Source organism: Sardina pilchardus, chromosome 1, assembly GCF_963854185.1.
Source record: "Sardina pilchardus chromosome 1, fSarPil1.1, whole genome shotgun sequence".
NCBI classification, from domain to species: domain Eukaryota; kingdom Metazoa; phylum Chordata; class Actinopteri; order Clupeiformes; family Clupeidae; genus Sardina; species Sardina pilchardus.
This window is the reverse complement of record NC_084994.1, coordinates 49,356,525-49,384,339: the sequence shown is the minus strand read 5'-3', so window position 1 is coordinate 49,384,339 and position 27,815 is coordinate 49,356,525. Positions and strand designations below refer to the sequence as shown.

The 27,815-nt window shown below is 46.2% G+C and overlaps 1 protein-coding gene across 2 annotated transcripts; it reads right to left on the bottom strand.

The window, feature by feature from the left end:
* pik3r5 (phosphoinositide-3-kinase, regulatory subunit 5) lies at nucleotides 1-27,653 on the bottom strand. Of its 2 annotated transcripts, none has more exons than XM_062547873.1 (18): nucleotides 27,409-27,653; nucleotides 19,500-19,612; nucleotides 17,962-18,062; nucleotides 17,430-17,498; nucleotides 16,651-16,789; nucleotides 15,816-15,885; nucleotides 14,860-15,034; nucleotides 14,067-14,235; nucleotides 13,808-13,876; nucleotides 12,399-13,411; nucleotides 5,678-5,803; nucleotides 5,135-5,266; nucleotides 3,832-3,925; nucleotides 3,036-3,112; nucleotides 2,815-2,908; nucleotides 2,544-2,626; nucleotides 1,627-1,742; nucleotides 1-1,296 (listed from the first exon to the last, which is right to left on the bottom strand). In XM_062547873.1, exons 2-18 carry the CDS (start codon nucleotides 19,597-19,599, stop codon nucleotides 1,149-1,151), a joined length of 2,775 nt encoding a protein of 924 aa, XP_062403857.1. In that variant the 5' UTR covers nucleotides 19,600-19,612; nucleotides 27,409-27,653; the 3' UTR covers nucleotides 1-1,148. The 2 variants fall into 2 exon arrangements, with proteins under 2 accessions (XP_062403857.1, XP_062403865.1); XM_062547881.1 differs by lacking the exon at nucleotides 27,409-27,653 and adding an exon at nucleotides 21,280-21,411.
* Nucleotides 27,654-27,815: the final 162 nt, after the last annotated feature.

The following is a 27,815-nucleotide window of genomic DNA, read 5'->3' as shown; positions in this document are numbered from 1 at the left end:
TATCACCATAAAGCAATATTCATACATTTTTAATTACACTTTATACATTACATTTTATGATCAAAAACATTTAGTACATAAAGAAATAAGTGCAGAGTTACAGTTAAAGTGAATCATGTACCATCTTGTCTGAAATTGATCAAATGTACCATGTTATTGATAAAAGATTAGGTTGCTATATTTTAGAGAATGTACAAGGGATTCAAGCACCAGTAGATCTAAATGGTTAACATTACGTTTGATTGAAAGAAATTTGTGTGGATAATACAATAATAATAATATTAACAACAACAACAACAACAACAACAACAACAACAACAACAACAACAACAACAACACAAATTCATTACAAAATGCACAGTGATTCAAATCTCATTGATTTGTGGTCATGATCTGAATATTCCATTTGATAGACGGATTAGATGTTCCAAGAAACCAGTTCACGGTAAAAGAACATAAAAAAACTAGAAATGTTGTTAAACGCCTATTTACACAGTTGATCATCTCCTTACAGTTTCCACATTAGAGAAGAAAGATCATTCCATAAACCATTTAAATGTGTTTCCAGAAGCTGTAGATCATTAAAATACCCTGTCCACTTAACAGGGCTGGCTTTGTAAGTGCTGGCAGTCATTTAGGAGCCCCAGGCTATTGTTTTTAGTTACTGCACATCACAAGACAGCACCCGGCAATCTCTTCACGCTGTGAGCAGTTGTTTTCGTGTCTCAATTTCCGTTTGAAAGGCATAAAAAACTGACTGGTCTTAATTCAGTGCAAGGAAACAGCACCCTCTGCTGAAAGACACAAGGACGAGCAGAAAGACGAAATGACCAAAAGCATTAAAACCTGAGTCAAATAAATATACCGTAAATACAAACAAAAAGTGTCAAAAGTGTCTTAAAAGTTCATCATATTACATCAGTCTCTTATCTCTCAGGACATAAAAATCATACATATATTATACACATTTACATACTGTTCTATTTACAGAGGCTCAACGTTAGCCTCCTCTGTTATAAAGAGTCCACTCTTATATGGTCATCCTCCATCCGCTAGTGAGCGGCCTGCGAGACCGACCCCAGGTGAGCGCTGCCTGAGCCCTGTGTGTGTGTCAGTGTGTGTGAGGAGGGATGGGTGAGTAGGAGTGGTCAAGGCTGAGGCCCGCTGAAGGTGGACACGGGCAGGCAGAGCAGGGAGCAGAAGGTGGGGTGGAGGGGCTGGATCTGAGAGGACAGCATGCGGCCCCGAGACCAGTCCGCCGAGCTGTCCGGCTTATAGCACACAGACACTTCACACCTGCAAAGACACGCCGCATGTTAGCGGATCCACCTACTAAAGAATGATACGTCACACAATAATAATGCTTAGCACACTTAAAACTGTGCCACTTTTTCATTCGTAATGTAATCTTCACCGTGTGTTGCTCAATTAGTCAGCCATTTTGTTTTTTTTGTGGTAAAGAAGCTTAAAGATACAAAATGTAACAAATAAACAGATACACATCTGTGGTAACCACAGTGACAAACATGGGTTGTTGTGCAGTAATGGTTGTTGCGTGTGGAATGAGTGAGACTTTCTGTGACTGCTGTGGCTGTCCACAGGATCCAGGTTGTGTTGTGTCTTTACCTGGTGACGCTTTGTAGAATCTTCTTCTCGTCCTGGTCCAGGCACACGGCAAACGTGGTGTTGCCGGCGCCGATGACCTGCACCTTGTCCACTTTCACTTTAGTAGTGGTGAGTTGCTGGAGGAAGCAGACACAAAGCACAGCACATCTTATTGAAGACACACTTAGTTAACACACACTTTCACACACACTTACACCGAATATTTTGAGTCTCAGCGTTGAGTAAGCGAGAGTAAACTGAGCCAGAGCTATTTGTTGCAAAGCCCGTTTCTATCTTGGCCTCATTCACGCTTGCAAAAGCTGACCCCAAACCACCGACCTCTATGTTCCCACCAGTACAGTGACATGTCAGCTGTAAACTTTGTGACATAACATGGTAAGGACTGAAATACGTCTTGCAATGCACATGCACATGTGTTATGGCTATTAGTGTTTCTGGCCAAGAATATAAAAGAATGCAGTGCAGTCATGGAATATTGAGACTAATAGGGAAGCACTGGGCGCATAACTGAAGCGTTCTGTTTGCAACACGTAAAAAACGCTGTAGAAGATTTTTTATTAATGTACGTGCCGCCATCATGTCTGGTGTAGCTGCTTACGCGCCTGGTGTAGCTTCCCTGTTACATCCATGCTTACGTCAAAATAACGTTAAGAATGGAAAAAGGACGGTTAAAGACTGTTAACTAAGGGCCCCTCACAGTGAGACACCGTGCGTGTTTACAGCCTCATGTGAGCATGAGAACACATCAGGCTCATCTGTGGTCGAGTCGAGTTCCTCTGCGCATCTGCTCATTGCACATAGTCAGCCACGGTCGCCACAACCAGACCTCTCCAGACGGCGCATGTCTCCTGTCTTTGTTCGAGACGTGTCTATTTACAAGCGCACCCTTATTTGACTTGTTTACACTTCCTGCTCACCTGATTGTAGCCCTTCTTCGATTTGGAGTTCTGCCTCTTGAGCACCTCAGTCATTGTCAGCTGCAGGCACTCCATCTTCGAGTCTGCAAAGCAACCACAGACAAACAGGCTGTCAGCTCAGAGTGCTCGACTTGACCGTGAATGAAATATAAGACGAGCTGTTTTCTTCTTGTGAGAAGAAACATCCGCTCATGATCCGAATCTACTCATTTGGTCGATATTCCAATAAACATTATACACTCGGTGATAAATCACCATAACATTAACGTACCGAGCTCCTCCGGGTTCTTGCAGGCCTTTGTCAGGTTGATAGACGTGCAAACCTTCTCTGCCCTCGTAGAACTACTTCTGCCACTAATAACAACCTGGGGGGAGAGAATTTAAAAATCATTCACAGTGTCACTGCCATTTGACCTACACTTGCATAATTCCTTCATACCCCTCCTGTAGTGTCAGTCACACCATGGGATGGATGTGAAGTCCATTTCTTACCCGGTTGTACGCCACCTCTAGTGTCAGAGGCACTGCTTCACGGTCCCCGTCGATCCCAAACCTCTTGCTTGCAGCACCTGAGCAGCACGCAAATCCACATAAGCATCAAACACACCAGCCACACACACAACGTCATAAAGTCAAGGGTACAGTCCATGGATCAGTTGCAGTTTTGCTCAACAGCCAATCAAATGACACTACTGCTGTCCCTTGACTGGGACTATTTAGAACCACAACGTTTGTTTCCCATTTATACAACTGAGGAGCCTGTGAGTACAGAGTTAGAGTCTTGTACTGTGTGTCTTGTACTGTGTGTCTTTACTGTGTGTCTTGTGTTGTGTGTCTTGTGCTGTGTGTCTTGTGCTGTGTGTCTTGTACTGTGTGTCTTTACTGTGTGTCTTGTGTTGTGTGTCTTGTGCTGTGTGTCTTGTGCTGTGAGTCTTGTACTGTGTGTCTTGTGCTGTGAGTCTTGTGCTGTGAGTCTTGTGCTGTGCATTGCACTAAGGAGAGGCTGTGACTGGCATGGTTTATCTATGGAAAAGCCCACTGAGTTCCAAACATCAAAAGGTGTCTATCTGCCACCACCATCTGCAGATAGGCAGTGAGCTCAGAAGGCACAGATCAGAGAGAGTTCATCCTGCGCGCCACTCGCAGCGCCACTCATCGACGCAGACTGAGTTTGCACGGCTCAACCTGGCCGTGGGAAAGCATGTGTGTGTGGTGGCAGGTGGGTACGGTGAGAGGTGTGTGTGGTGTGTGTTGGTGCCTGGAGCGGATGGTAGCGTGCTGAACTCACCCATGGCCTTGATGGCGCGGGTCCCAGCGGTGTGGCCTAGTTCCAGCGAGTGAATGAACACCTCGTTCCTCTTTTCTCCACCAGCTAATGTGAGCTTCAAAAGAATATTAAAAAACAAAATATTGTAAGTACATCGTTGAAGTGTGTACAACTGGAACATAAGTGTTTAATGTTAAGTCTATGAACTGGAATGGCATAAAAATCCATGTATACCTCCATTTAGCACTACTGTTGGTTCTGGTTAAATGTTTGTGTGTACTGTATATTGGGTTATAGTGTATTGATAGTGTTCTTCTGTCAATGATTCATATTAAATGAAGTCTTCAGAGACTCAATTGAGCATACATCATTATCACTCTCGGCATATTACTTTCAGCTTTTGTGTAAATAAGTTTGATCTAGAACTTTTCCAGCAAGCTGGTGAAGTGCCATCACTTCAGTGTAGCAGGGTGCTAATCCAGTGGTCACTAGATGGCATCAGTTTGCAGTCTTGCATTTCATGGTCACCCAACAGTAACATGACTGGCACTGGTGTTTGTGTCTGAAACTAGTGCTCACTAGATGGCATCACGTGGCACACGTGTTGTTCATACATGACACACGTGTTTATACACAAGACACACATTTATACATGCGACATGCATGTTCATACACACGACACATGTATTTAAACACATGACACGTATGTTCATACACATCTCTAATCTACACCATCATTCACATCTCTGATCTACACCAAGTGGTACCTCTGCTTGGTATACGTGTGTATGCATATCTCTGATCTACACCATCATACACATCTCTGATCTCCACCATCATACACATCTCTGATCTCCACCATCATAAACATCTGTGATCTCCACCATCTCTAATCTCCACCATCATACACATCTCTAATCGCCACCATCTCTAATCTCTACCATCTCTGATCTCCACCATCATACACATCTCTAATCTCCACCATCATAAACATCTCTGATCTCCACCATCATACACATCTCTAATCTCCACCATCATAAACATCTCTGATCTCTACCATCTCTGATCTCCACCATCATACACATCTCTAATCTCCACCATCATAAACATCTCTGATCTCCACCATCTCTAATCTCCACCATCATACACATCTCTGATCTGCACCATCATACACATCTCTGATCTGCACCATCATACACATCTCTGATCTGCACCATCATACACATCTCTGATCTGCACCATCATACACATCTCTGATCTCCACCATCATACACATCTCTGATCTGCACCATCATTAACATCTCTGATCTGCACCAAGCCGTACCTCTGCCTGGTAGAGCTGGATGAGGGCCGGTCGGGCAGCCTGTCGGCAGTAGTAGAGCACCAGGTCTGCTAGGATGGGCAGACGCACTTCCAGAGAATCATCGTACGAGTCCGAGTCGATCTTGGACGTTTGCTGTGAAACAAGTACAACATGCAAAGCAACAGTTAGCACCAATGTTTGCCATCATTGCCATGAGCATGACTGCAGAGACGTAAACAGGATGTTTGCTTCGGCCGAGCCGTGACACCAGGTCACACATAGAGAAGAGCGCTGGGTTCCGCTCATTGACTTCTGTTCTGTTTTCTTAGAAAAGTATGAATGAACACAATACTACAGCGTGCCACCATCTTGATTATGGGCTGGAGTTCAGCTGAAAGAGGATCTGAGATCTCTGGGTGTCAGTTTGTTGTAGTCATCTTGTTTTGTGCACATACTGTCGTTGTATGTTGTTGAGTGAAGGTATTCAGAACATTCCTGTGTGTTTGTATGTGTCTGTACTGTATGTGTGTGTGTGTGTGTGTGTGTGTGTGTGTTCACACTCACCTTGCACACCACGCTGACAGGCAGGTCGAGCAGGCTGAGAGTGTTCCGCTCGTACCAGGGGTCCAGCATCCCCAGCAGCTGAGCGATGTCGTTAGTGCTGTCTTCTGGGGCACACAGACTCAGGTCCTGTCAGGACAACACACACACCATTACAGACTCACTACAGACTCATTACAGACACTGGTCCTTTTAGAACAACACACACACACACACACACACACACACACCATTCCACTCACTACAGACTCATTACAGACTCAGGTCCATTTAGAACAATACACACACACCAGTACAGACTCAAGTCCTGTCAGAACAACACACACACACACACACACACACACACACACACACACACACCATTACACTCATTACAGACTCAGGTCCTGTTAAAACAACCCTAACACACACACACACACACACACACACACACACACACACACACACACACACACACACACACACACACACACACACACACACACACACACACACACACACACACACACACACACACACACACACACACAATTACAGACTCATTACAGTCACTGTAGGTGCTCATCTGTGGCTGGCTGGCGCTTATCAGCAGCAGTTAGAGTGCAGTGAGGGTTGTAATCGATGGCTTTGTTTCAGGAGACAATAAATGGTGATATAGCACTGAAGTGTCCAACGGTAATAAACATGTCGTGGTCAGCAGGTCATCCGTGTTGTGTTGTGCCGTGTACTCTCTCTGCCCACCCATGCAGGTTGACCTCGCCAACGGCAAGTCAAGGAGGAAGGAGAAGATCTTTCAAGTCAATTCCCCTGATCTCACAGATGGAAATTGCACTTCTTCTACCAGCACTCTACCGTAATTTCCCAATTATTAGCCGCGGTTTATTCATTGTTTTTGCTAAATTTCTTCAGCTATGAGCTTAATACACGGTTGCCATTAATATGGTTTTGTTTCTTTTAACTTGCGGCTTATACACAATGTAGCTAATACACAGAAAGTGACTGTACGACTAATTAAAAATGGACGTTGACACAAACATGACAGAGGTCTATGTAGTGCTCCTCAGTCTCCTACCACATTAGAGAGGTCAGTGTAGTGTTCTCTTACCATATTAGAGATGAGGTCAGTGTAGTGTTCTCTCACCATATTAGAGATGAGGTCAGTGTAGTGTTCTCTCACCATATTAGAGAGGTCAGTGTAGTGTTCTCTTACCATATTAGAGATGAGGTCAGTGTAGTGTTCTCTCACCATATTAGAGATGAGGTCAGTGTAGTGTTCTCTCACCATATTAGAGATGAGGTCAGTGTAGTGTTCTCTCACCATATTAGAGATGAGGTCAGTGTAGTGTTCTCTCACCATATTAGAGACGAGGTCAGTGTAGTGTTCTCTCACCATATTAGAGATGAGGTCAGTGTAGTGTTGTTAATTGATTGATTGTCCAATGAGTGCTCCCAATTATGGGGATTCTTCTCAGGTGTGTGTCATGTGACCATGCCATGTGTTGTTCTATTTAAGCCACACCTGCACCAATAAACAATTGATTGTGTGTTCCTGCAACCTGTGTCCGAGCATGTTTATTCTCTAGCCGGTATCTAGTCAAGCTCTGTTTAACAGGTTATGGGCCCAGATGCGTTGACGTTTGTGAAGATACGGCGTGAGTAGTCACTTATAGAAAGTTTGGAGTGCCAGCACAATGAGTGAACGGGCAAGTTCACGTTGGTCTCGTCTTGTGTTTGACGGAGACGAAAAGCACTATGAACTGTGGGAGACAAAGTTTTTGGGCCATCTGCGGTTGCAGAAGTTGAAGGACACAATTTTGAAGGGGCCCGCCGATGATGCGGATGAAGACGCGCTGGCTGAGGATGCCACAAAGAATGCTGAAGCATATGCTGAACTCATTCAATTCCTCGATGACAAAAGTCTGTCCCTGGTCATGCGAGAGGCTGCAGATGATGGGCGTGAAGCATTAAAGATCTTGCGGGACTACTATGCTGGCAAGGGTAAGCCCCGCATTGTGAGTCTCTACACAGAACTGACGTCCCTGCAAAAGTTGAGCAGTGAGAGTGTGACTGAATATGTCATACGTGCAGAGACCTCAATCACAGCACTGAGGAATGCTGGAGAGGCCTTGAGTGATGGACTATTAGTTGCTATGGTTTTAAAGGGGCTGCCAGAATCATTTAAGCCTTTTTCCATTTTTGTCACTCAAAGCGATGAGACTCTCTCTTTTGCCGACTTCAAGACAAAATTGCGGAGTTATGAGAACACTGAAGGTATGCGCACAGCTGGGGCCGAAGACAACGTCATGGGGGCCCGGGCGCATCCAAGGAAGATCAGTGCTCCACCAGGCGCAAGGGTGTGGGGCACTGAGAGTGGGGACATTGAGTGTTTCCGTTGTGGCCAGAGAGGACACAAGGCAAGACAGTGTCAGCGTGGTCAACAGTGGTCCAGCCAGGGCAAGAGTACCATACGGCGAGGAGGACGGAAACAGCAGCGGCAAGACATCGCACGTGGGGTGTACGAGGAGACGGACAACACCTTCGCCTTCTTGGTGACCAGTGATCGTCAGCCAGGGAGCGGTGTCTCCAGAAAGGGGCTGATGGTGGACACCGGTGCGACATCGCACATTATCACCGACCTGGCCAAGTTCAAGAGCTTCGACGATCGGTTCCAGGCCGAGACGCACTGTGTGGAGCTTGCCGATGGCACAAGGTGCAAGGGGGTCGCAGAGCGCAGAGGAGAAGCAGAGGTGTGGCTGGTCGACAGCAGCCACACTGAAGCAGGCGCTGTACATCCCCTCCTATCCCCAAGACATCTTCTCTGTCAGAGCTGCAACTTCCAGTGGGGCAACAGTGATCTTCAAGGAGGGTGAGGATGTCCTGCAGTACAAAGACGGTACACGTTTTCTTATTCATGAAGATAACAGACTGTTCTATTTGCCTACTGTGCCAGTGAACAAAGACTGTGATCAATGTATGAGCTGTCATGATATTCAGACGTGGCATGAGATTTTGGGACATTGCAATTTTAATGATGTTCAGAAGTTAGAGAGTGTGGTGGATGGTATGTCAATCAAGGGTAAAGCACCCAAGTCTATGCAATGTGAAGTGTGTGTCCAAGGTAAATTCAATCAGAGCAGGAACAGGAAGCCTGATGTGAGGGCCAAGTCCGCTTTAGAGTTAGTACACACTGACTTGGCAGGCCCCATCGACCCGGTATCCAGAGAAGGGTATAGATATGCACTTTCCTTTACCGATGACCTCTCGAGTGCAGTGTTTGTGTACTTTCTGAAGCACAAAAGCGATACAGTGGTAGCCACAGAGAGGTTCCTAGCTGACATGGCCCCATATGGGAATGTTACATCCATCAGATCTGATAATGGTACTGAGTTTACTGGACAGGGTTATCAAGCACTACTTCGTAGGAACAGAATCAGACACGAGACATCCGCACCATACTCCCCACACCAGAACGGCACTGCTGAGCGCAACTGGAGAACCCTTTTTGATATGGCTAGATGTATGCTCTTGGAAAGCCAGTTACCCAAGGAGATATGGCCCTATGCAGTCCAGACAGCAGCAGTGGTGAGGAATAGGTGTTTCAACAACCGCACTAGACAGACACCGTACTTTATGCTGACAGGAAGGAGACCCGATATGTCCAGGATGCAGACGTTTGGTACTGTGTGTTATGGCTATAGGCAGGACAGGAAGAAACTAGACTCAAAGTCTGACAAAGGCATCTTTGTTGGGTATGATAAGAACAGCCCAGCTTATATGGTCTACTACCCTGACAGCAGAAAGGTGATGAAACACAGATTGGTGAGGTTTATGTCCAATGTTGAGGGACAGAAGACTGATGACGTGTCTGATGACGATGATGGTGTGCAGTGTAGCACAACCAAACCTGACCCTGACCAACCCAAGCAGTGTGACATCCCTGAAGCTAAGCTAGACCCAAGCCAGATAAGTTTACAGACAGAAGAGGTCAAGGCAGAATCACTTTCTCCAGATACCCTGAGTAGAGAGAGGAGATACCCTGGTAGAGAGAGAAGGAGGCCAGATTTCTATGGGGTGGAGAGTGATCAGGCGCAGATCAGCATAGATTATTGCTACAAGATGGTTTCTAATGTACCTAAAACTTTCAGAGAAGCTGTGACTTCATCCAACTCAAGAGAGTGGGTAGATGCAATGGGTGAGGAAATGAAATCATTGAGGGATAACAATACATTTACACTGACCACTCTACCTGAGGGCAAGAAAGCAGTGGGGGGTAGATGGGTGTATGCTATCAAAACCAATGCTGATGGATCTGACAAGTATAAGGCCCGCTATGTCGCCAAGGGATATAGTCAGGAGATGGGGGTAGATTACGGAGAAACTTTTTCTCCTACTGCTAACCTTACCAGTGTGAGAGTGTTAATGCAGAAGGCTGTTCAGGAGGATCTGATCCTCCATCAGATGGATGTTAAAACTGCCTACCTACATGCACCGATTGATTATGACATTTACATGGAACAGCCAGAGGGGTATGAGGTAAAATCTCAGGCAAATGTGAAAATGGTGTGCAAACTGGAGAAATCATTGTATGGACTAAAGCAATCAGGTCGAAACTGGAACAAAATGTTACATGACTATCTGTGTGAAAACAATTTTGTACAAAATCCAGCTGATCATTGTGTTTACAAGAGAGAAACAGAACATGAGAAAGTGATAATATTGATATGGGTTGATGACTTGGTTATTGCTGCCAGTGATGAGAGAGCTTTAAATGCTGTCAAAGAGATGCTTACTGAAAAATTCCAGATGAAAGATTTGGGCAGACTGAAGAATTTTCTAGGTATCACTTTTGACCAGTGTGATGGGGAGTGTGACTATGTCACAGCAGAGTTATGTTGGTAAACTGCTGGAAAGATTTGACATGCAAGACTGTAAACCCAGGTCAACACCTTGTGAACCAAAGTTAAATTATACTGAATGTGATGAAAAGATGAGTGACCCCAGGAAATACAGAGAGGCAGTGGGTAGCCTAATCTACTTAACCTCATGCACTAGACCTGATCTGAGTTATGTTGTTAGTAAATTGTCACAATATTTCAGTGAACCAACAGAAGAACAATGGACAACTGTAAAGCATGTACTGAAATATTTGAAAGGCACAAATGACAAGATGCTCTGTTACAGGAAATGTGGTGAAGGGTTAAAGTTGGTGGCTTATAGTGATGCAGATTGGGCGGGTGACTCAAGTGACCGACGTAGTACATCTGGTTACTGTGTTAGCCTATGTCAGAATGGTCCTCTGATTTCCTGGAAGACTAAAAAGCAGCCAACTGTAGCATTGTCAACATGTGAGGCTGAGTACATAGCATTGGCTTCCACTACACAAGAATGTTTGTACTTGACTCAACTGCTTGAACATCTTGATGATTATCAGTATGGTGTACCTATGGTCTATGAAGACAACCAAGGTGCAATTGCATTGTCAAAGAATCCTGTTAGTAAACAGAGATGTAAGCATATTGATATCAAATACCATTTTGTGAGATCAACTGTAAACAATGGTGATGTGTTTTTGGAATATTGCCCAACAGATCAGATGGTTGCTGACCTAATGACTAAACCAGCAACAAAAGTGAAGCTACTTACCTTTTCCTCGTTCTTGTTTGGGTTATAGCCAATCTAAGATGCAATGCAGTTTTGTTTCCATGTGGTGTTTTGTTTTGTCTTTGTAATTGAATGTGAATGATGGTGAATAATGTGTGAGCAAGTGGGGGTGTTAATTGATTGATTGTCCAATGAGTGCTCCCAATTATGGGGATTCTTCTCAGGTGTGTGTCATGTGACCATGCCATGTGTTGTTCTATTTAAGCCACACCTGCACCAATAAACAATTGATTGTGTGTTCCTGCAACCTGTGTCCGAGCATGTTTATTCTCTAGCCGGTATCTAGTCAAGCTCTGTTTAACAAGTGTTCTCTCACCATATTAGAGATGAGGTCAGTGTAGTGTTCTCTCACCATATTAGAGATGAGGTCAGTGTAGTGTTCTCTCACCATATTAGAGATGAGGTCAGTGTAGTGTTCTCTCACCATATTAGAGAGGTCAGTGTAGTGTTCTCTTACCATATTAGAGATGAGGTCAGTGTAGTGTTCTCTCACCATATTAGAGATGAGGTCAGTGTAGTGTTCTCTCACCATATTAGAGATGAGGTCAGTGTAGTGTTCTCTCACCATATTAGAGATGAGGTCAGTGTAGTGTTCTCTCACCATATTAGAGATGAGGTCAGTGTAGTGTTCTCTCACCATATTAGAGAGGTCAGTGTAGTGTTCTCTCACCATATTAGAGACGAGGTCAGTGTAGTGTTCTCTCACCATATTAGAGACGAGGTCAGTGTAGTGTTCTCTCACCATATTAGAGACGAGGTCAGTGTAGTGTTCTCTCACCATATTAGAGACGAGGTCAGTGTAGTGTTCTCTCACCATATTGGAGAAGAGGTCAGTGTAGTGTTCTCTCACCATATTAGAGATGAGGTCAGTGTAGTGTTCTCTCACCATATTAGAGATGAGGTCAGTGTAGTGTTCTCTCACCATATTAGAGATGAGGTCAGTGTAGTGTTCTCTCACCATATTAGAGATGAGGTCAGTGTAGTGTTCTCTCACCATATTAGAGATGAGGTCAGTGTAGTGTTCTCTCACCATATTAGAGAGGTCAGTGTAGTGTTCTCTCACCATATTGGAGAAGGCCGATTTCAGTGGGCTGACGGAGAGCTGCTGGGCGGCGGGGCTGGGTGTCCTGGCGGGCGACATGGTGTGTGCGGGCGATGGCATGGCCGCGCCCGCGTCCCTCTTGACGGGCACGAAGAAGAAGCGCATCTTGAAGGAGCGGCAGAGGCGCGGGCAGCGGCTCTCCCGGCGCCGCAGGCTGCTGTAGGCGCGCGCCACCCTGCCCGCCACGTGGTCGGCCCCGAACACCACCACCCGCAGCTGGGTGGCCTGCGCCGCGCCCTCCTCCTCCTCGTCGCTGCTGAGGATGGGCCGGCGGCGGAAGCAGACGTGGCGCAGGTGCGGCGCGGTGGCGGCGGCGACGCCCTCGGTCCCGCCCGACTGGAGCGCCAGCCTGGCCAGGTCGGAGGTGCGCATCTGCACCTGCTGCGGCAGCGACATGGAGCGCTTGGAGCGCACGCTGGCCGTCAGGTCTCGGCCGTCCGTGCTGCACAGGCTCTTGGCGCGGCACAGCGAGTTGCTGCTGCGCGTCTTGAACAGGCTGGACAGCCGCTGGCTCAGACGCGGCGGAGTCTTGGCCGACTTGCCGCCGTGAGCGTGACCTCCCGAGGAGGAGGAGGCGTGGCCGGGGGCGGGCCTCGGCGTGGAGGCGGGGCTCCGCTCCGAGGGGCTGTCCTCCTCCGCCTCCTCGCAGAAGTCGCTGTCCGTGCCCGAGGCGGAGAGGCCGGCGGCCGACTGTCCGGCGTAGAGCGAGGAGGGCGAGCCCTCGGACGAGGCCACGGACAGCGTGGAGAACATGGAGTCCTTGGAGGCGGTGGACAGCGAGGACACGGTGGAGATGGTGGAGGCGCGGTAGTCCACCGCCGCGCAGCCGTTGCCCATGAACGCGTCCATGTACTCCTCCTCCTCGTCCTCCTCCTCCACGTCCTCGTCCACGTCTCCGTCCTCCTCCTCGCCCCGGCCGGACGGGTGGAAACCGGACAGCACGTTGTCAGTCTCGGGGATGTTGTTGAGCACATCTGGAGGAGGGGAGGAGGGGAAAAGAGCACAGCAGCATTTTAGTGTTTCTGTTACACATAAAGAAACAGGGGCAGAGAGCTAAGGGGCTAAAAGAGACGGATTCAGACAAACAGAAACAGAAAGTCGGGGAGGAGTGTCGAAAGTGAGGTTTGAGGCGAGGAGTGAAATGACTCGTGTGGTGAGAGCAACGCGATCAATCCGATCCACATTGAGACGGGGTGTGAAAAACAAAACTCAAAACGTGAAACTCGTTTTTTGTAACTGTTTTAACCCTTTTTTACACACCCAATGCACATCTCAAAAGTTGTGTGTTGAAGTCACAATTACAGTACATCATTCAGTCGTTTCTGTATAAACAGTTATATTTGGATTTATTTTGCTATATTTTGATTTACCAAAATTGTCCTTGTCCCAGTGGAACATGTAGCATTTGGCTGAGGGGACAGGGATCGTCTGTAGCGTGCCTGCAGAGAAGAAATAGGTCACAGACAAAGGCACTGGCGTCAACATCATCACACGTTAACATCTGCTTTGCATGGAGTTTCAAAACAACCTGCAGTGTGCAATAATGTTTTAAAGGCATCCCGGTAGCAATGTGGCAGGAAACCATCTAGTCACCCTCCAGGTTGTGGTGTGGCAGTATCGGCTACTCACCATCTGACTTCCTGCCGTTGGAGGCCGGGACGCCCAGTTTCTCCCGGAGCTCCTCCAGGCCCTGGACCAGACAGGCTCGGGCTTTCAGAGGGTCCGACATGCACACGGCCGACTCCATGAGCTTGGTTACCGTGGAGAAGGCTCTCTCCAGGTCCTCCGTGCTGACAGACTGGGAGGAGAAGAACACAGACAGTGTCACAAAGGAGCTTTTCCCGCAAAAAGTGACTAAGTCACAAATGCTACGCTAAAATCTCTTTGTTGATTTCTGGTTTGCTTAGGTCACTATTCATATTGCTCTTACAGTGCTCTTTTAACACACTAACTGCACTGGTCATCAACTTTCCTTGGCTGACTCCACCATCTACAGTACGGCATGATGGACTACCCTACCATGGTTGTGTTAGCATATCCTCATAGCTCGAAGGATGAAGTCAACTGGGCCAATCACTCCACCCAAACATAACTTACAGTAACGTCGAAACGTTAGTCATGTTTTGCACCTTTTAAATAAATCCTAAAGAAGACATCTGTGTTGGACCGGCATTCCTCTTCTTTCATAACTTACAGTAACTAATGTACCAGTCAAAATGTAGCCACTATGGCCTCCTTCAGGCAACTCAAGTTCAAGTTCAAGTTCAAGTTTATTGTCATGTAATGAGATTCATTGTGCTCGAGTGTCCACTCTTGAGCCAAGGAATAAGTTTAGGTTCAGTTGAAAACCCTTTACTAAAGATGGGGCATGTTTAGCACTAAACTAGCACCTTGTGGTGGTAGTGCAATACACCTGTCCTACCTGTAGGCTCTCCTGGATGCTGGCCAGGGGGTACTTGGTGCCCAGGCTGGACTGGAAGGCGCGTTTGACGAGGGAGCCGTACACGTCCCGGCGCGAGAGCTGGACACGACTCAGCTGCTCCGCCACCGACAGGAACTCCACAGGAACCTCGGACGGGTTCATCAGCAGCACCGTACTGTTGGAGAGAACCGGAGAACGCTGGGCTCACTCTCACTTCTCTATTGAGCTGCTGCTTCTACATCAAGTGGCTATTATTGTTATTGAGTTATTGAGAGTAAAAGAAGAGCGTTTGATAAAAATGTCTTCTGTACTGACAAAAGATAACAAACTTTATCTATTACAAGTGTTTCTATGCTCATTTCAAACTCAGTAAAATGTCTTGGGCCTTGTGCAGTTATCAGATAAGAACCAATTCTGAGAAAAGACACCACAGACATTTTCAAGCTAACCCCTCCCCCCCCCCCACCCCCCACCCCCCACCCCCACTCCCCTACGTGCAAGAGTGGTGCAAGAAGGTGAGTGGACAAAGCCTTCGCTGAACAGAGGTGATAAACCCACATCTCCTCAGAAATGAACACTGTAGTATGTGTGCGAGTATGAGAACAGTTAGTCATCACAGAAACAAACGCTCATCAGAGACAGAGAGAACATTCTGACATGACGGTGTCTTCGTCCACGCTACGCTAACGTCTCAAATCACTCAGATTTAGACTCCAACTGCTTTTCTTGTCATGTAGACGGAAAAGCTGTAGCCCACGGTGTGGTAGTCAGTGTCACAGGATGGCACAGGTTGGCCACGTGGGTGAGAAGCTTTAAGTGCAGATAGAGGAAGGCCATCTAAGAACTGATAGAGGAAGGATATGAACCACTCGGTGACTCTGAACAGACAGCATGAGTAATGGGAGGGTGACACAACAGGACATCCTTGCCCTTCTGAGGAAATCACATGGACTTACATGGTCTTTGCGTAATGCTTGGAGGTGGTCAGCCCTTGTTCCTCCCTCACCAACCTGTGGTACGAAATCCCTGGAGCGAGAAAGAGAGGGAGAAAGAGAGAGAGAAAGACAAAGGGAATGGGGAGAGGAGAAAAGAAAAGAAACAGACTTCAGTGAGGATGGTCTGTCAAAACAAGGACTATCTCCTTTTCCTCAACGTCCACCAACGGACAACCACACAAAAGGAGAGTGAGACTGAGAATGGTTAAAATGTGAAATACCAAGAAGGTGGACGACTTCCCCAATTTGCCCTTTCATTCACCCTTTACTTCAAATAATGACGCACTCCTGAGTTACACTTCTGTAATCTAGAGAGGCATTATATCCAAAACAGACAAACAAACAAAGAACAAAGCAGGACTGTGATCTGTGGTCATGGAGGCCAGACATTCCTCCTTCCACAAGTTGGCTGAAGATGCATGACTTTAACAAGCCAGAAGAGGGCAGCACATGTTTTTGAACACAATACAATGTATATAAATGAACACTTTACTGTTCATTTGTACACATTGTATGTTCCCCAGGTGTAATAAAAACACATTGTGACTTGATCTCCCTTCAGAAATATTTACATATGCAAACTTCACTTGTGTGTGGGTAAGCCTGAGACCTACTGAGGAAGCATTAAGTATCTGTGGCCAGCGGTTGGCACCCTGTGGAGCTGTTTACCCGAGTAGGTAGAGGGTAAAAATACATCACGGCATACATAGCATATTTCTGTGTGTCTGTCGTCATCGGTGTGTGTGTGTGTGTGTGTGTGTGTGTGTGTGTGTGTGTGTGTGTGTGTGTGTGCTACCTGGGGCTCGGAGTTCCTGTTGGAGAGTGGACAACAGGCTGGAGCAGACTCCGCAGTAGGGCTCCGGCCAGGTCAGGAAGCCATGGAACACCTCGTACGCCTTCTGCAGGAGCAGCCCGTCAGGAGGGCAGAAGGGCATCTGAGCACGGAACACACACGCCCACATGATGAGCCCGATGCCACCACAACACCGCGGTTTACTAAACACTCATGACATGTTGTGCCCTCACGATGTACAATACGCATAGACTCTGATGGGCATCATTCAACACCTCTAAGGTACACAGTGTACATCTTACATGTCTAGCAGGCACTTTTATGCAACTTAGTAAAGTATTACATTTCACTTTTGTGTACACTCTTAAGTGTGACTGTTTAGATATTTGGATACTTGAAATTGATGTCTATTTGGAGATGTACATTTAACTCAGTTAACTTAATTTAGTGTCTTCTAATCTTTAGCTTGAACAATCCATTCTGGTATGATGCTTAAGGTAAGGCTGCTGACAGTTCAGGCCCAGTGTTCAAGCCCAGTGTTGATATTGCAACTAGTGGAAGTGTAGCATCCGAACACAACAAGTACACAAGCTACTGACTGACTGTAGCACTGCAGCATGGTGTACTGTATGCACTGGGGAGTTTCACAAACGATGAGAGGTGGTGAGCATGTGCTTCTGTGGTGTTAAGGTGCACGGCGCTGTCTGACTGCGGTGCGTCTGTGGCCTCAAACACACACACACACACACACACACACACACACACACACACACACAACATACCTGCTGGAGATAGGAGGTGAACATGAGTGCAAGCGGCGCGACCAGCTCATACTGACACTGCTCCTGGACCTGTGGACACACACACGCACACAGCACGAGAGGTTGAGTGTGTGGACAGGCAGACAACCACACACACACAGACACACATACAGACAGACAGACAAACAGGCCGACAACCACACACACACACATTCACAGACACATACTGTACATACACACACAGACACAGACATACACACACAGACACAGACACAGATACACACGCACACACACACACGCACACACACACACACGCACACACACACACACAAACACACACACTGAAGGGATTTCTCCATCAGCATTTATTTCATTGTGCCCATGCATATCTCCCTCCTATTATTGCTTCTGTGGAAGTGAATATGAATGAGTCATGTGCACTTCACTGCCATGGGACAATGCAGCGCTGACGCTGGCACTCTGCAGCAGACTGAGCAGACTGATCTGAGTGCAGTGAGAGAGCAGGGAGGGCTCCTGTGGAGGGGCTGCTCACCTCTTTGGCCTTCCTCAGGATCTGCTGCAGGAGGATGAGGAAGTTCTCAGGGTCCCTCTTGACCAGCTCTCCCAAACTCCATCGGTTCATACACCATCCAACTGGATACACATAGACGTGCACACACATATATACACACACACACACACACACACACACAAACATTTGCGCAAACGCACACATATGCGCACACATACGCGCGCACACACACACATACAAATATATGTGCACACAGACACACACACACACACACACACAAACACGTGTGAAAAAAAGTGAATAAAAGAAAAGAAGAGTTTGAAACTAGGACGAAGATAATGAGAGCACAGCGCTTCCTCTAGCAAATCAATGATAGAAAACCCACCGTTGCAAACAACCCCTCCAAACCTTGCTAAGCACTGCTGCAACATGCAGACAGGATATGAGAGATGCATCCAAGCATAGGAAACCTGTCCTTATCTAACTCAGATCACAGTTTCAAACACATCTGGAGGCTGCGAACAGTAGTAGGCTATGGTGAAAGATTTTACCAGGTATGGTGAAATCTCATCAGATTTCCTTTAGAGTATTGTACGTCTCTTCATTCTAAATGTGTATCTTAGAATCTATAACGCAACCACTTGATGTATAAATAATACTGATGATGATGATGAGATCCGTTCACCGTGAATAAATGTACAAGAGCATGTTAATCAGTACTATACAAAAATGACCCATCTCAAAATGCTGTAAAAAACGACTCTATTTTCCTTGTTGTCAGGACTTATCTGCAAATGACTTTGGCCTGCCTATCTCCATCATGGCGCACATCAAATGAGCACGCATCAAATAAACATCTGCTACGTTATGGTTACATCACTCAGCAACGGACAGCTTGTTATGTAAACCATTCCAGCCCACGTCACCCGCATTGGCAGATAACGGCTCACTACGATATAGCATAAATGTAGAGTGTCTTGCGGCCTGGCAGACGTGTGCCTGCAGAGTGTGTAGGCTACTATCTGATGTGCGAGTCTGGCGTGTGGGCGGTACCCCGGTGCTGTACGTGTGCGCTGTGCCCTCTGTGTGGTCTGTGCCTCCGTTTCCTCCTCTCTCTCTCTCTCTCTCTCTCTCTCTCTCTCTCGCACAGCATGACAAACACTACACTTCCTCCCTCACGTTCAACTGCAGCACTCCCACTTAGACGCAACAGCGTACAAACAAACAAGTAACAGGGTGTGAAGCTGTGTTGTGAATAGAATGTTAAAAATATATATATATATATATATATATATATATATATATATATTATCATCAGTTGTTTAATCTCAACTGAACTGATTAAAGGGGAAAATAATCTGTCGTAACCATAGACAAGAACAACGAAAACACAAGACAAATTAATCACACCTAAATTGAAAGGTGTGTGCACTGTGGTAGACATAAAAGCATGTCAATAAGATCTCTTGTTGCGTCAACAGTGTTGGGCAAGAGAACACTGAAACACACTAGTGCCATGTAGATACACTGTCTATGGCCCTTGATGAAGCGCAGCATACCGTTCCATGGCTGAGGCAGGCCGTTGCTGTGTCCGAGTCCGTCCAGACAGCGCTCCAAGGCATGCTGGATCCGGTCCTCAGTGCACGTGGTGTTCTGCATCTTCACTCACAACCTGAAGCATTATGGAAGAACAGGAATCAGTGTCATACTTACACATAACTACATTTTAATCAAAATGGTCTGTACCTGTCAAATGATCAGTACTGTCCATAATAATGACCACTACATTTAAAATTCTACTGTAACCAATAGGTAAAATATCTAAATGTCTTCCTAAATTCTGTCGAGTTCAATACTTTGCTGTCATGATGCCGTCATGATGCTACAGGAATGCAGTTATTTTCATCCAGGGGCTCTAATATATCCCATAATGCAACAAACAAGAACTCTCTCTCTCTCTCTCTCTCTCTCTCTCTCTCTCTCTCTCTCTCTCTCTCTCTCTCTCTCTCTCTCTCTCTCTCTCTCTCTCTCTCTCTCTCTCTCTCTCTCTCTCTCTCTCTCTCTCTCTCTCTCTCTCTCTCTCTCTCTCTCTCTCTCTCTCTCTCTCTCTCTCTCTCTCTCTCTCTCTCTCTCACACACACACACACACACACCCTACCCTGAAAAACACCAGCTCTCCAACAAGGAAGACTACAGCTGAGTGGATTTGCATCCCAGTAATGTGGCAGATAATATGCACCAAGTAGGAAAATGGCCTTGTTTGTTTCGAAGAACACAGCGAGGCACAGGGAATTTCAGGTGAACTCATAACACAAACAGCATGTTTATTTCCTCATAGCCATACTACAGGCACCTGTATCTCCAGTCATTTATCAACTTATGTCCACAAGGGACTTTCTCCTCAGCCACCACACATGTAAATGATATGATGCATTACTCTCCAAACCAATCATGTATGTTCTCTGCTACAGAACCTGGAGTGTTTTCATCAAAACATTGGCATGTTTGGGATTTTAAGAGTTGCCTGACAACTATTCCAGCTTGTAATCCGATCAGGATTTCTCACAGGTTATTTACGCTGGTGTCAAGGGACGGACCCCTTATGATTAAATGAGTTGTCAATGCAAAGAAAAAAACGATTAAAGCTCATCAAGTTCACCATCACATAGCCTACATTTGTTCTGTACAGGAAATAACCAAATGTCCCCATGTCTAAAAGCATCACCGGGAAAAATTCCACAATTACACTGTGAGCAGGCTATAATAATTGGCCTATATTAAGAGGTTTAGCATCTGTGGTCGACAGCATCACGTGTTTATTTTAGAGGAACCTTCACTCATAAAGACCGCAAAATTCCCCTGTGAGAAAATCAAAAATCCCCTTCACCACCAATGCGTGATATGTTGGTATTTGAATACAGATACTCAACCTACATAAGTCAGTTTGCTGTGGCAGTATTCTAGCAACTGTCATCCCTAAGACCATAGACTTGCCACAAGTTCAGTGTAAAAGATGTATCAGGTAAGGTAAGGTAAGGTCCCATTCCAAACCATAGCCTGCCTAACGCAGGTTTATTCATAGCAGCTGTTACTGATTTGTCCACAACTCATTCTCTCTACCCAATTTCTTCTCCAGATAAATATTAAACAAAATGAAAACTCCACAATTAATGACCATCAGTGATGGGGTTTTGTAGGGAGATCAGATCTTGTTCAAAGCACTGACAAACATAAGAAACGCGGCGTGGTGCGCTCTCGTCACGTCAGTGAGGTCATTTCATTCAGTCTCAAAACATAACGACAGATTACATATGAAAGTGAGGTAAGTAAGCTACTTACATAGCCTGTTACATCAACATTTAGAAGCCGTTTCTTTGGCTTCGTATCCTTCCATAGACCTGGTTGCTTATTTCTCTCCCGAAACCTGGCAACACTGCTGCAGGTGTTCCCGATGGTTTCAAATAGGAAGTGCGTATAATAACCTACAATCGAATCGAAGCTGAATAGTTCATGCTACTGAGAGTATGCCGAAGCACAGTTAGCTTAGTTATTTCTCCTAAACCTGTAAGCAACCACCATCAAAGGCCTGCTCAGCCTTCAACTCCAGAACTTAAAACGAAACATATCCGTCCTTTTGTGATATATTTTCGGGCCATGACTGAAGCACTTGAGTTCTCAACTCCTCAATGTTGGTTTGGTGACAATGTTAGCCAGGGACGAGCAAAAGACATCAACAAGTATATTCAGACAAAAGCTCTTTGATGCGCCCTTAGCTTGAGGAGGTAGGTTGTGGCTGCTTGGTTCAGTGAGCTGACTACCGATGGCTGCTAATTGTCAGTGAAGATAGAGGCAAAGATGTCAGCTGTGAGGCTGGGAGCTGGTGGAGGATTGAGTAGAGTTCATCATGTTGTTTTAGGTAAACACATGAGTTTACTTTTTGAGATATGTTGCAGGGGAACTACATAATCAGTTCCATGTGTTCTGATGATTAAAGCTGTCAAACTTGACGTTGGTCAACACCAGTCAACAGACTAGATTGGTCTCTGCACACCTGTGCGCTGTCCTGTGCTCTTGCACAAGTTGTTACAGTTCATATCAGCTTTTCATTGCAATTTTCAATTCAACTTCAAATTCATCTTTGATACTAGCAGGGGAACAACATGTTGTTTCTATTGCACAACACAGTGCAATAAAGATCTACTGATATGTCACTGCTTCATTGTATCATCAGGATCAGACAGACAGACTGACTGATGGATCCCCAACAACAAGGAATGAAGCTGTTACAGCCCAGCAGAGGAGGCTTGGGTGCTGCCGTTCCCTCCACTGCAAGGTGAGGGGAGAATACCGAGTGAGAGAGGTGCGTTGAGCCCGTTGGTGTGCTGAGAGATACCTGGGTACACCGTGCATCATCAATGGAAGTTAATGTATTAGAGTCAAGGCCATAATCAAAGACCAATGCTGCTTGCAGTGAACTGTTCATCTCAGGTTCAGACTAAGTTTGAAATCTCAGTGCCTTGTTATAGTCCTTGGCTTTTTAAAGGCATTTTGTGATTCTTAAAACACCCAATTCAATGTTTTCTTGCTGAAGGTGCCAACAAATATGAATTCTTTACGTTTACATTACACAACGCTCACATATGGAAGTCCTGCATCTGGGTACACATATATGACTAAAGGGAAACACTCTATTTTTAGGCCAAATGGGGCTTTTGGCTATTGACTAGAATAATACAGGAAGCTGTCATTGTGTGCAGCTGAGAGGGGATGAACTTCAGGGCTTGCACATCAGCCCAGCACAGCATGGGGAAATCTGGGGTAGACCTCGCCGTGGCCGGGGTCACCCCATTAAGAGCAAGGCCTGGAAAACCAGAGGGGAAGCAGAAACGTGACCGCAGCCCTGAGTGGGCAGTGGGCTGCGTGCTGGCGTGCACCAGAGAGAGAGAGAGAGAGAGAGAGACAGAGAGAGAGAGAGAGAGAGAGAGAGAGAGAGAGAGAGAGAGAGAGAGAGAACTGAAACTGTGCCACAAGCCACTGTTTAGAACAAACAACAAAACCTCATATACATCCCGGTGCGGCGGCCAAGCTGGAGCTCTCTCTCGCTCTCTCTCTGTGAATGGAGGAGTCTACAGGTCTCACGGGCGAGCCCCACAATAGGTGTGTGGAAGTTGACCTTTTTTCATCTGGCGCTTAATGACCGAGGGGGTGGGTGCTGAAACGCTGCCAGCTAGCGCTACAGTAGCCAGGAAGGAACCAATTCCTCACTGTTAATGGGGTGGTCGGCTAATAACTTCGAGCTGGGATATGAGTTTAATGGAATAGGGGGGAAAAAAATCTCCTCAAGGATGGTGGTGACTGACCCAAAGTTGATTTGAGTGAATCAGGCTTTATTCACCAGTCCTTGGTAACTGTGTTCTGTTTGAACCGTGGGTTGCACAAATGAAGTCATATTCTTTCACAAGAGGATGTGAGCACGTCCTTTTGAGTGTCAACAAGGTCACTTCCACATTTTGAGATGTTGCCGAAAGAAGGAAGAAAACAAGGTACCTGATGCAGCTCTGTAGTTTTCTGAGCACCAGTATGGCCTTTCCACCCTTTCGCTAACATAGGATGTGCGTCAATATTTTTCTATTTATTTTTATAATTTCACATGGTCACTGATGATGTGTTTCTATTTATATTGAGAATTTCACACTGTTACTGATGATGGGCCAGAGAGGTGTATTAAAGTGAAGTAGAGTAGAATACAATGAAGATAAATGTGTCTATAATCTTCTGTGAGAGTATGTCTCTGCACAGTTATCAAGACTAACCTCCAGCATGTATGAAACTTCATGATTTGTATATTATATGTAAACTGTCTTATGTCTAGAGCTTGGTATGGCGTCTCTAATGTAACAGTCCCTGAAGGGGTGACATTAACTCCTCCTTTAGTCAATTGAGGGCTAATAAATGAATTATTGGCTGAAATAAAAAATAATCAGTCCCCGCCGTGCCCCAGTGGGAATGGGAAATGCTGGATGATATCCAGCTCCTCTTTTCCCCTCCACCTCAGTTCTGGAAAATTCTAAATGTCAGTCTTTGCCAAAGCCAACGGGGATGGCGACGTTTTTTTGAACGTAGCTGACGGCAGGCTCGGTCTGCGGAGGGCCCACCGGGCTTGCCTCCAAGGTTAAGCCGTCTCTGATGTAGCATGAGAATCTTCACAGCTTTGTCTCTCCCCTTATTTTTCGGTCGCTTGATCGCATTTCCAACAGCCCCAAACAGGAAGTGTGCTTCCCAGGTCCGCCGAGGAAGCAGGTGCTCCCCCATTGTTGTGCTGTGATCGGTCTCCGTGATAGACTCCCACAGGCGCGGGGGGCAGCCCCGCATTGTGTACGTCCTCTGATTGATAGGGTCCAGTATCCCTTGACAACTCCACCACCAAGCACCGTGATACAACAAATGCCCCCCCGCCCCACACACCACCCCCTAACAAACAGCAACACTTCTGTACCAGTCCTGTAAGGAAATAACAGCCATCTAACAATGCTGAAACACTGTAAGTCTTCTTCCCTTTTGTTTCAATGAGCTACCGGTGCAAGAGCAGCAGGCTCGGGCCCACCAGGTACAGGAGGATGTGGGAGCTTCATCACGGAGCGATATTGGCCATGCTTAGTGGACTGCCACAGTAGCCGTTTCCCCAGCCTGGGCGGAAATGTCCAGCTCAATGCTTTCCTGTTGGCCTCCACCGACACCCATGAGATCTTTTAATGGCCTACGTTTAAGACACCTTGCACTTGGCAAAATCAAGGCACCTACTGTAGCACTTGCCGATGTGGAAGTTGCTGTCATATGTAGAACAGATTGAGAATGTGAAGGCTCACACTTGCCCTCATGGTGTGCATGCATGGTTTTAGGGTTTATGAATATAGACTGTCTGTCCTATTTCTTTTTTTGGGTCAGTCGGCTCTCATAATTGTGGTCATGTGGTATTAGCAGTGACAAGAACCAAAAGCAGCCATGTTGCCGTCAAAGAATCACTAACACAGTGTTCCTCTTTACAGGAGCACACTTCTGTGGATTTAGGCACTCTTTCCATGGAACTCATAAAGCCACATCGGGCAACTTCCCACAGTTTTGCCTCCAGCAGGAAGTTCTCCACTTCATTGCTCTCAGGTGCATACCAAGTTATGGCAAGTGCAAAGCTTAGTGAGCCATTGATAATTCCTAAGCTATTTGTGCAGTCTTTTCTTTGAGTCCGTAAAAAAACATCAAGCAGTTTGCAGGTAGTTAAGATTGACGATGGCAGACTCACGAGGAAATAAACAGGATGAGGTGAGGCGAACCTCACTGAGCGAAGTCTTCAGATGTCATGTCTTACAACACGTGTCTGTGCAAAAACAGGTGATGGGGTGGGACAGTGTGAAGACCTAAAGCTCGAAAGCACAATCTTTTGTGGAAACACATCTTGCTTTTGGTTTCCCAAGCTCTAAAAACGATAGGAATCTTCTAGGCCACAGAGATATCCATAGTGGGGAAGGACAGTCAAACCCTGACGGGAAAGACTCTGAAATGAACTAATTATTATTATTATACGTGGTCAAAATAGATAAGCAGAAGTATCTCCTGTCACGCATCTGAACTAGGTCAGTAAAAAGCTGTTGCTAAAACAAACAGCTAAACATAATGCAAACAAAAAAAACAAATGACTTCCCCGAACATTATTGGAATGATTGTCCAATCACATCAAAGAAGAAGTAAGCAGCTCCAACATGACATTGTGTCATGACTGCATGTGCGTGTTTGTGTGTGTGTGTGTGTGTGTGTGTGTGTGTGTGTGTGTGTATGTGCGCTTGTGTTTGAGGGGCTGTGCAGACGCGGAACCACAGATTTAATTCCTTTTCATGTTATGAGCCATTGTTATTCTGTTGGTTCAGCATTTACTTTTAGCATGCAAATGCACCCAGTCAGTTCCCAGCATCGGGTTCATCACCACACGTGTACAAAGTTAAACTTGAGAAATGAGTGAAATTAGGACTATAAATAGCTGGTGCTTTGGCCACATCCAAACGCTGAGGAATGACCTAACGCTGTGGAAAAGCCCTCACTACACTAGAACGAGTGTGACCAGCCCAGCAGTTGGTCTCCACAAGGCAACAGTGTGGTAAACCAGCGCACTGATGACCACACACGTGAGGAACATTACTTTTACTTTATTCAAAACATGTCATTACTCACAATATAAAAGCAACAGCTACAGTATAAACTGTCTCCTATATGCCTTAATTCTTAACTTTGGACCCCATAAAGAGTCCCATGGAGAAACTCAATGCTCAGTTCTGAATTCTTTAAGGAGTACCACGGAGACTCAATGCTGAGTTCTGAACTCTTTAAGGAGTACCATGGTGGTGACTCAGTGCTGAGTTCTGAACTCTTTAAGGAGTACCATGGTGGTGACTCAGTGCTGAGTTCTGAACTCTTTAAGGAGTACCATGGTGGTGACTCAGTGCTGAGTTCTGAACTCTTTAAGGAGTACCATGGTGGTGACTCAGTGCTGAGTTCTGAACTCTTTAAGGAGTACCATGGTGACTCAGTGCTGAGTTCTGGATCCTTGAGGAGTCCCATGGAGAGACTCCATGCTGACATCCTGCCCAGCTGGGCTGCAGAGACAGCTGGTGCAGGTTGCTTACAGAGGTGCCATGTTACGTAGATACAGCCAGATACAGATCTGACCTCTCCACTATGACTGTACACACACACAGAGTCCTCTCTGTATCTGACTGGATAGGCATGTGGGATAGGTTTGCCCTCCTCTGTACTCTACGGCTAATCAGTGGTCATCAATAAATGTCTCCTTGACTGATGTAAATGCATTGTGTTGATAAAACATGGGCTTCCTTCAGCTATGCCATCTCCATTTCCTTTCAAAGAGACTACAGTGAGCGACTTTAAGATTTCATTGTACACTGAAGAATCTGTTTTCCTGACCCAGTTCTCACTGCGGCCTTTGGCAAGAGCAGGACACAATATTAGGATGACCGTCTCTGCCAAATGCCTTCCCATTGTAGAGTCCCAGTGAGGTTAATTGTTATGACACCCTCCAACACAATGAGCTCACCTACCCCTTTGTCTCTGCTTGTATACTGTACCCAGAAATGCAGATGTAAGCTTAAAGTGTAGAGACACTTTTTCATTTATGGCTAATGATTAATGTGGACTATATTACAAAAGTGTTTTGCCATCTGCTCACCGGGTATTTGTGTCTGCAGTCAAATAACTTCCTACGTAACTTTTCAAACGTAGATCAACTGTGTGATAGAAAGCTCTGAACACTCAAACGGTCAAACTAACCATCCCAGACGACCTTTACCCCCAGCATAACCTTTTCTTCATCACACATCCCTGTCAGCTGATCTTAGAAATGCACACGCGCGCACGTGTGTGTGTGTGTGTGCGGTCCAGTAAGTGCGGGCCCCAGACACTCACCTGCAGTTACTTTCCATCACCCATGTCAGTCCTGTGTCAGCGGGTTCGTCAGGCCAACGGCCACGGGAGTGTCGTGTCCAAAAAATCCAACGGTCACAGACGCTGGAGGGAGCTGCTGATGAGAGCACATCACATCCCTCAGAGCCACCGTGCCATACTGCAGCCAGTCAGCCTTGCAACACACACACTCACACACACACAGAGAGTGAGAGAGAGAGAGACAATAACAGCCCTCCACACTCTTGTCTTGTGCAGCGGCGAATGACAAAACAGGAACTGAAGGTGGAGAGGTGCATGAGCACAATGAGGAAGACATGGGGCTGAGTGAGCGGCGCGGGGGGAGGGGGTGATGGGGAGGCCACTCCCACATGGGGACGGAAGTTGTTTTTCTGCTGTGTGTGTGTGTG

Bases quoted from the DNA above. Each gene is read 5' to 3' on its own strand.
- pik3r5 (XM_062547873.1), bottom strand. From the start codon at position 19,599: ATGCAGAACACCACGTGCACTGAGGACCGGATCCAGCATGCCTTGGAG. The intron at 15,035-15,815 runs GTAAGTCCATGT...TCTCTCCAACAG, and splicing joins AAGCATTACGCAAAGACCAT to TACGGTGCTGCTGATGAACC. The intron at 1,743-2,543 runs GTGAGCAGGAAG...TGCTTCCTCCAG, and splicing joins CGAAGAAGGGCTACAATCAG to CAACTCACCACTACTAAAGT.